Consider the following 10,067-nt stretch of genomic DNA (forward strand, 5'->3'; position numbering starts at 1 on the left):
TTGAATTTGTTCTTCAGTTCCTTGAGCTTAAGAAATGCTGAACGAGTTCGGCCCTTTTGACTTTCCGACTCTAGTTCTCCGCACATTTCATTGTAATATTTTGCCTTGTCATTCCGTGCTGCCTTTTGGAATCTTCTGTTTAGCTCTTTAGTGTCTTGAATCCTTCCTTATGCTACATCCTGAAATTTTTCAATGTCAGTCAGTTTTTTTTGGTACAGTGGCGCTGTGTATTCCCTCCATATTCTTTTGATGCTTCTCGGGTCATTCAATGTATTGTCCAAAGCTCTGTCAATATTGGGACTCAGGTTTAAATCTGTTTTTCAGTTCTCTCAGTTTGAGAAGTGCAGAACAAGTTCTTCCCTTTTCAGTCTCTCCAATTCCAGCTCTCTGCACATTCCATTATAAAACTCTGCTTTGTCTTCTCGATCTGCCCTTTGCAATCTTCTGTTCAGTTCTTTTACTTCAGCATGTTTCTCCTCTGTTTTGGCTTCTCAGCGCTCCAGTGCAATTTTCAGTCTCTTCTGACATTATTTTATTTTTTCCTGTTTCCTGTGTCTTTGTAACGACCTTCTGCTCTCTTCATGGATGATATCCTTGCTATCATCCTACAACCGGTGGTCTTCGATCACTGGTGTTCAATGTTTCATACTTAGGATGATTTTGATATTCAGATGGAACAGATTCAAGTTCAGTTTGTTTCTCATGGGCTTGTTTTAATTTTCTTCAGCTTCAATATGAACTTGCATATGAGTAATTAATTGATGGTCTGAACCACAGTCAGTCCCTAGCCTAGTTTTAACTTCTGATATTGAGCTTCTCCAACGATTCCTATGTAGTACATCGAGGTCCATGTGTATGTAAAGTCACTGTGTTTTGTAGAAAAGGTATCTGCAATGAATAAATCATTGTAAATACAAAATCTGATCTTTCTATTTTCAGTCTCGTTTCTGTCACTATGTCCCATATTTTCCAGCTACTATTCCTTCTTCATTGTTTCCAATTTTTGCATTCCTGTCACCAATTATTATTGATGCATCTTGATTGCATGTTCGGTCAATTCTAGACTGTCAGATTTGATAAAACTTCAATTTCTTCCTCTTTGGCTCTAGATGTAAGAATGTATATTTGACTATTGTTATATGCCATCGAATCACCTGTGACTCATAACGACCCTGCATCCTCAACCCTGCACTATCCCTTGTCAATCTCATTGTTTCCGACACACCTACCACCATTACCCCAGTAACTGAATCAATACATCTCATTGAGGATCTTCCTCTCCTGCACTGTCCCTCCAACCTCCCAAGTATAATGTCCCTCTCCAAGGACTGATCCCGCCATGCAACACGTCCAAAGTACGTCAGACAAAGCTTCAGAATTAGCAGGTCTTCCTTGTATGCGTATGGATAATATCCACAATATAATAATATAATACCATTCACAATATTGTATGTTAGGAGAACTTGAAATTTACTTTGTGACTATGAATACACCACCATTCTTCTGTTTTTTTCATTCCCAGAATATTATACCATAAGGTTATCTAACTCAAAGCTGATGTTCATTTTTCACAATTTCTAGTTTTCCATCATTCAAACCACATACATTCCATGTTCCAATTATTAAAGTCTGTTTCCAATATTTTTTTTCCATTTTGACTGACTTCCAATCTAAGATCTATCATTACTACTATTAACTATCTGTGTTCCACTACTGTTCGTAGGGTTTTCAGAGGCCTTTTATTTAAGAAGTGGATGGCCAATCTTGCTTCCTAGTCTGTCTTAATATGGGAATGCTACTAAACCTTGTCCACCCTGGTTAACCCTTGTTGCATCTGACACACCAGCATCATGGCTTTCAGTATCACAGCAATCCACAAGTTATCTTAGTACAGCAAACTGACAGATAAGTGCTTTATCAATTAGAATAATGTTCTCCCCAAACACAATAAAGTGACAAGTTGGCTAGTAACTCTAATAGCAAATCAGTTTTCACACTGGCCCACATATGACTATTAAATCAAAAAGACCAAACAGCCTACTAGTTAATGAAATCAAAAGACCAAATAGCCTACACCTAACTAATTTAAATAATTAAATAAAAAAGCTCTACCTTCTGGATTCCAACTGCTTCAAACAAGAGTCTAAAAATAAATAAATGCATAAATAAATAAATAGATGTGCAGGGGCAGCTCATATGTACAGGAGAATTTAACTACTAAGTGGAGAAAGAAAACCTCTAAACAAATAATACAGTAATAAATAGTACAAACAGATCTACAGAGTGGTCAGGTCAATGGGCATAAGGTTACATACAGGATACATATTTTTTCAAAGTACTTCTTCCAAAATAATAACTGCAAAGGAAAAAATATATCTTTATGGTCAGTAGAAACTTATTAGGGTGTGCCAGTGGCATAGTCTCTAGGGATGTGGCTGCTAAGCCAAAGGTCACATCTCTCTAGCAGTCTGAAGCCACCAGAAGCTCTGAGGAAGATGGGCAACCTCCTCCTGTGTGACTGACAAGCTATCAGTTGCAACTTGACAACAGTGAGTTTTGAGAAAGTTGGCATATAACAATTTAACCAAGTGATCAAAGTATGATTTGCAATAAAAAATATCAACATCATGAGCCCTTTTGATAGGAAGCACAGAGACATATACACCATGTTTGAGTTATTCTTGCCAAAGATACATAATCTCACTCTGAGGACTAATGTAGACAGCAAGAGAGGAAGACCCCCCCCAACCAGGCTGATCAACACAGTGATTGCTGGAATAGGCTTGAGTGTACCAGAGATGGTGAGGACAGCACAGGAGAGGACAGGGTTTACACTTGTTGTTCATACTATGGGTCATACTTGATTCGAAGGCACCTAACAATAGGAAACTAAGGAGAAATAATTAAATGCAGCCTAAGTAGGATACTGGAATCAAAAAAGAACATTCATGGAAAAATGGGAATTCTAACTAGGTCTGTAGTTCAGTTATTGTTATTATTCTACCAGTGATAGTCTTCTATTCTGCTTAATCGTATTACAGAGGAGGGAAATAAGGAAACTCTTTGGATTACTGTTGCAACTTATCTGCAGGTCAAACAAAAACTCTGAAAAGTAATAATTTATCATCTATAATACCAGAACACTTGATCATGCTAATGAGAAACCTCTACTGGGACAAAGAGGCAGTCGTCAGAACAGAGCAAGGAAACACTGCATGGTTCAAAATTGGGAAGGGCGTACGCCAGGGATGTGTCCTGTTTCCATACCTTTTCAACTTGTATGCAGAACAGATTATCTGGGAGGTTGGCTCTATGAGGAGAAATGTGGGGTGAAGATTAGTGGAAGATCTATCAACAATCTGCGATATGCAGATGATACAACCCTGCTTGCTGAAGCTGAGGAGGACCTGAAGCGCCTGCTGCAGAGGGTCAAGGACTGACTGCAGCCTCCAATATGGATTGAGGCTCAATGTCAAGAAGACAAAGATTCTCACCACTGGACCAACTGGCAGCATCAGGATGGATGGTGAAGAGACTGAGATTGTTCACAGCTTCAGTCTGCTTGGCTCTACAGTCAACACTCTCGGGACCAGTAGCCAGGAAATTAGAAGACGTATTGCCATGGGAAAGTCTGCTGTTAGGGACCTCTCCAAAGTACTGAAGAGCAATGGTGTCCCTTTGGAGACTAAGGTGCGTCTGATACAGGCCATGGTCTTTGTTATCACTTGTTATGCATCAGAGAGTCGGACAAAGACTAAGAAGGATAAAAGGAGAATTGATGCCTTTGAGCTGTGGTGCTGGAGAAGAGTATTGAGGGTACCATGGACTGCTAGGAAAAGAAACAGATTCATCCTGGAAAGGGTCAAACCAGGCTGCTCCTTGGAGGCAAGGATTCTAAGGTGGCGTCTAACATACTTTGGCCATGTTACAAGGAGAGACAGATCCTCGGAGAGGGACATCATGCTTGGGAGGGTGGAGGGACAGCGCAGAAAGGGAAGGCCCCCTATGAGGTGGACTGATTCACTGACTGGGGTAATTGGGATGGGTGTATCAGAGATGGTACGATTGGTACAGGACAGAGCAGAGTTTAGGGATGTTGTACATAGGGTCGCTATGAGTCACAAGCGATTCGACGGCACATAACAACAACAACAACATAAAAAATGTGAAGATCTGGATCAGAAACCACAAGAACTCAAGATTTTTAAAAAGTTAGCTTTAAAATTATTTTAATTTTTATTTTATATTGGTTTGCATACAAAGTTCATATACACTGTGTTTCACACTACGCTTCATATACATTGTGTTTCATATATTCATTCCCATTCATTATGTTTAATAAAATTTAATCACCATTGAACTATGCTCACGATTATCCTGTCTTTCTAGATACCCCCTGGATCATACCCATTTCCTTTCCCTCCCCACCCTTCACCCACCAAATTGTGCAACACTATGACTTCCTCCCTGCCCATCCTCACCCCTCTGCTCCCACTCTCCTCTCCTTGGATCCCTATACACATTTTACTAGATATCTTTATTTATTTATTTTTTAATAAAAGTGTTGTGTTTTTAGAAAAATTTTATTTTATTATTTTGTGTGTGTGTGTGTGTACCATCAAATCAGATCTGGCTGTTACAGAAGGAGATTGCCCCTCCTTCTCCAGCAGAGCATCTGGCAGATTCAAACCACATACCTCTGCGATTGCAATGCAGCTTCTTGCCACTAGGCCACAAGAGCTCCCTTGATATCTTTTTAAAATAATGGTCTTATGCAGTATTTGTTCTTATAAAATTATTCTGTAAAAATGAAAGCAGACTTCAAAAACTGCTCCAACAGGGTAAAAGGGAACGTCACAGACTGGGAAAAAGTATTTGGTAATGACATGTCAGATAAGGGACTTATATCTAGAATTTATAAAATACTTGAGCACCACAACAAGATAAAGGTAAATAATTCAATTGAAAAATGGGCACAGGATATAAACAGACACTTCACAAAAGAAGACATTCAGATGGCCAACAAGCACATGAAGAAATGTTTAAAATTCCTAGCTCTAAGAGAGATGCAAATCAAAACAACTACGAGATAACATCTCACTCCAGTCAGAATAGCAAAATTTAACAGAACAGCAAGCAACAAATGCTGGCAAGGTGGTGGAGAAACTGGAACCCTTCTTTACTGTTGGTGGGAGTGTAAGATGGTGCAACCACTGTGGAAGGCGGTATGGGGCTTTCTCAAAAAGTTGCAAATAGAGATACCATTTGACCCAGCAATTCCACTACTGGAAACATACCCTAAAAGAGACCATAACTGACACCCAAGCAGATATATGCACACCCATGTTTATCACGGCTTTGTTCACAATAGCAAGGAGTTGGAAACAACCTAAGTGCCCATCAACAAACGAATTGATAGAGAAGCTGTGGTACATTCACACAATGGAATACTACGCTGCATTGAAAAACAAGGAACTCATGCAATATTATTCAAAATGGGTGACCCTGGAGGACATTATGCTGAGTGAAGTATCCCAGTCACAAAAGGACAAATAGTGCATGGTGCCACTGTTGTAAAACAGGAATGACATTGGGGTTGGGGGGAGACTGAGAAAGATGGGTTAAATAATGTATACTGCATTGAAACAGATGAGGGAGAAAACTGTTTAAAAGAGATATGTGATTAGGTATTTTTGTCATGACAGGAGTCCAGAGCGAAGGCTGCTTAGTGAGTGGATCTAGGGGGAGGGGTTGTAAAACAATGAAAGAATTTTTCTTTTACTTTACCAAGAGGAGAGTGTACTGGGGGGAGGGTTGGGAGGGGAGAAAAGTGCAACAATGAATGAATGGAAAACCAAAGTCTCTGTAAATTTTCATTAAAATTAATAATAAAAAAAAAGAAAAAAAGAAAAAAATGAAAGTAATTGGGAAGATGAGAAAGTATCCATTCATTTCTCAGATTTCCAGTTTATTTTCTAGAACAGCTGTCACAGTTGGTCCTATCCATCCTCCACAGCCTTAAGAATAAATAAGAACTACACACTTTGTGATCTCAACACTCTAAAAGCCTGGACCGGGAGTCAGCAAGTCTTAAGGTCAGTGGTCACAGTGCCTGCCTGTGTGACTAACTTGGTACAGACATCTTCTCTGGGCCAGGTTCCTCTACTATGGACTTGAGCCAGGAGTCTGCCTACCAGCCAGATGACTCTTCCCATACAGCCCAGAAGTAAAGAATGCTTCTTAACATTTCTAAAGGTTTGAGGGGGGAAACAAAATCATGACACTTGAAAACTATATTAAATAGACATTTCAGTGGTGATAAAGTAAAACACTATCTTCGTCTGCTTTCACACTACCTTGACAATGCGAATACTTATATTTGGTCCTTTACACAACAACCTCTGAACTTCTGAGGATGTCACCAACTCATAGCTGACCCCTCCAGCAAGTTTTTAGAGGCTGTCAACTGTACAGGAGGACACTGCCCACCTTTTCCCCTTGAAGCAGCTGGAGGATTCAAACCACATGCATATAGCTTAGCAGCATTACTCCTTACCCACTAGACCACCAAAGCTTCCCAGTCTAAGAATCTTGTTGTTAGATGCCTTCAAATCATATACAACTTATAGAGACCCTATGAACCTGTCCTGTACCATCTTTACAATCTGTGACATACTTGAGACCATTGATGCAGTCAACTGTTTCAATTCATCTGGTTGAGGTCTTCCTATCCTTCGCTGTCCCTCCACCTTTCTAAGCATGATGTCCCTTTAGATGGAAAAAACCTCTCCTGTATCTTGGAGAGGTGCAGCCAGAGTGCTTCTTACAGACAAAGATTAAGGTGCGACTCACATACTTCAAGCATATGGCTAGGAGAGGCTATTCTTTGAAGAGGGACATCATGGCTGGAAAGGTGGATGGTCGGCAAAACAAAGACCCTCAACTAGGTGGGCTGACAGAGGACTGCCCCAATTGGCTCTAGTGTGTTAGGAAGTGTGAGGATTGCACAGGACAAGGCAGGTTTCAGATCTGTTGTTCACAGGGTCGCTATAGGTCATACTTGACATCACCTAACAACAATAACAAAGCAACGTACCCAAAGAATACAAGATAAAGCTTCATCATCATTGCCTCCAAGATTGCACCTTCTACTATAGGTTAGTTCTAACATGTCACACATCAGCAAAAACCAGAAAGATCCTTGGCCTGGCAGGATGAGTGCATGAGTGCAGACCGCAGGGAGACTCTCAGCTTGACAGGGTGACACGGGGGCCACATTAAGCACAGACCCCAGGGAGAGACCCACAGCCTGACGGGTGACACGGTGGCTGCAAAGAGCACAGATACCAGGGAGACCCTCCGCCTGCAGGGAATACGGTGGCCGCTATGGGCGCAGACGCCGGGAAGACCCTTAGCCTGACGGGTGACATGGCGGCTGCAATGGGCACAGACTCCAGGAGGATCCTCAGCCTGGGGGGGGGGTGTCTCCTATGACTCTCGGGGTCACCCTGAGTCCAGCTCGCTGATGGCATCTACAACCCAGCGAGTTGACCGCACTGCTCGGGGTCTGACTGTCCCGTTTTAAGATGCTAGTGATTCGGTCGCCTAGAGTTGAGCCCCGGTACTGACACACGCGGCAGGATTGGGGTAAGGCGCACACAGTGGCCAGTTAGATGACCCCAAAGGTGGTGCTAACACCGGCACCCATCCAACGGGACTGGGGGGGGGGGGAAGCCATCTGGAGGTGGTCGCTACCTGCGCCGCGATGAGAAACTCGGTGACCGCCGAGGGGCTGCGGGGAAACCGGGCCCCGACTTAGACCCCGAGGGCGGCGTGCCCTGGCCTTGGGGCGCCCTCGGATCCCGAGTCCCCCAGATCGGTCCTCAGGCCTGGAGCGCCGGCATCACGTCTGAAGCTGGGGAAACTCACCAAGCGTCGCGGTCCAAGGCGTCCGAACGCCGCGCCTGCCTCTCTACCGGTTGCTTGCCTCGCAACAAGACGCACCGCCATTGGCTAGAGCGCCGATCCTGCCAGCCAACCAGCGAGGGTTTACACGACCACACGCGCGTCTTCATTGCGTAAGCAACGTCACGTAGGTGAGGTCGCGCGTTCTCCAGGCTCCTGGCAGCTTCTGCAACTGGTACTCGTTGAGTTCGTGTTAGGATCGGAGCGGCGTGCATGTTATTGTTACTGCCTAGGACAGGTGCTCAAAAAACAGGTGCCACACAAGCTGGAGATACTTGAAGGAGCCGAGGTGAAAGGCTATGCCGTTCACTGTCATGTCTGTCTTCTTGGGGAAACTCAGAAACCTTTCACCGTATTGGTGCAAAGGGAAAACGAGCAAGACAAGGTAAATCACCAGGCTGCGTTGGTAGAGGGGCAGCGTTTTAAAACGGCAGAAAGGTTTCATCTTTGAAAGGCTTCTTGATGGACGTCTGCAACTGAGAGGTATTTTAGAGAAGGGCTTCACATTGTGATTGAATACACAAGCTTTACTGGCTTTTTGAGAACTAGGATGAAGTGAAAGAAATAAGTAAATCCTATATTCTCTTTGGCCTTAATTAAATACAGTAAGATCACGGTAAATGGAATCGGTTCAATACAATAAAGCTTTATTGATATGCTGAAGAATAATTGAGTCAATAACCTTGGAGGGAGGCGGTGCGTGGAACTGAAGCACAAACAGCTGGCTTGGTGGGAGGAAAAGCCACCGGACAAGCAGATGGCAGAGTGTCCGACCACTGGGCAGGGCAGATAGAAGATGGGAGACCAGAGGGGAGACAGCTCTTAGCAAGAATCAGCTCTAAATCTCATCCCTGGACACTTAACCTTCACATTCAACCCCTAAACAGCCTCTTAAGCCCTCAAGGTGGCAGGAAGCCCGGGGAAGTCCAAGGTCTAGGTTTTGTTACAACCCTCAAGGGTGGTCAGGTGCTAAAAGAGCAAGCACAGGTATGTTGTTGAGTACCATAGAGTTAGAACTGACCCATATCTGACCCTTAAGCAGGTTTTCAGAGGCTATAAATATGGTAGTTGACTGCCCATCTTTATACCACAGAGTAGCTGGTAGATTTGAACCATGTACTTTTGAGATGGCAGCACAATTGTTTGCCACTATGTCCTAGCACAGAGCTCAATGAAAGCTTTTATTAACTGTCCACGTAAACTGCATAAACAGAAATATCTCTATTTGGTATTCCACTGGTGCACTTAAGCCAAGGACCATGACATCTTCAACAGTAGGGAAACACCAGGCCCACTAGTGTCCAGATGGTCACAGCTGTAAACTCTGTATCCAGCATGTGGAAAGCTACTGAAATGGAGACTCCCCTCGGGCAGCTCTGGTCCCCAGCCTATCCTCTATCCCCTGAAACAGGGTTCAGTGTAGAGATGGCAGCAGGGATCCATGATGCGGTTCCTAGTGGCAAACATGGTGTTTCCAGGTTTGGCAACGGGGACATGGGTTTTTTAGGAAGGGTTTTTTGTTTGTTTGTTTGTTTGTTTAACAAAATACTTTGGTATAAGGCAAGAGAACACGGTGTTCAGAGAATGCCTCAGAACAGATCCTGAAGCCCAGCCTGTCCTGCTCCTGTGTCTGGCATGGGGCTCTAGTGGGAAGCACCGGAGCCACCCCAGGCTGAGGCCTGGCGCCTGTGGTCAGCAGTATCTGCAGGACAGCTGAATTAACCATCTCATTTGCCACTCCCAGCCAGGTCTGCATGTGCCTCCTCTGTCAGATCAATCAGAGTAGCTAATGCCCATTAAATAGTTGCCCTGGAGATACAAAACCCATCTCCCAAGTTCTCCATAAACGAAGCCCTTCCAAAACCAAGCCCACTACCTAATAAGGTCCAGAACTGGAGAGTGAAGTGCAGGAAGGTAAAGCAGCCACATTGAAGGAGGACACTCTCTGTCCATTTATTTGATATGTGCAAGACTGGAAATGAAATTACTGGCACATCCCATGAGGGGGTATCTGAAAGTGGTACCCACCAAGCCTTCACTCTGGTGAGAGGCCACTCTGGAGCGGCAGCCAGCTCACAAGCCATGGACGCCTTCCATGCCAA

At 43.7% G+C, this 10,067-nt stretch overlaps 1 protein-coding gene across 1 annotated transcript in view; it reads right to left on the reverse strand.

Annotated features, from left to right (window-relative positions):
- Positions 1 to 8,075, reverse strand: part of CABIN1 (calcineurin binding protein 1) — a 125,948-nt gene extending 117,873 nt beyond the window's left edge. The window contains exons 1-2 of the mRNA XM_006901429.1: positions 7,930 to 8,075; positions 7,756 to 7,792 (exon numbers count right to left, since the gene is read on the reverse strand). Of these exons, the coding sequence (XP_006901491.1) occupies positions 7,756 to 7,792; positions 7,930 to 8,075 (183 nt within the window). The remainder of the gene's footprint in view (positions 1 to 7,755; positions 7,793 to 7,929) is intronic.
- Between the last annotated feature and the right edge of the window lie 1,992 nt (positions 8,076 to 10,067).

This window comes from Elephantulus edwardii, unplaced genomic scaffold, assembly GCF_000299155.1.
Source record: "Elephantulus edwardii isolate Elephantulus edwardi_28Jun2011 unplaced genomic scaffold, EleEdw1.0 scaffold00325, whole genome shotgun sequence".
Lineage (NCBI taxonomy): Eukaryota > Metazoa > Chordata > Mammalia > Macroscelidea > Macroscelididae > Elephantulus > Elephantulus edwardii.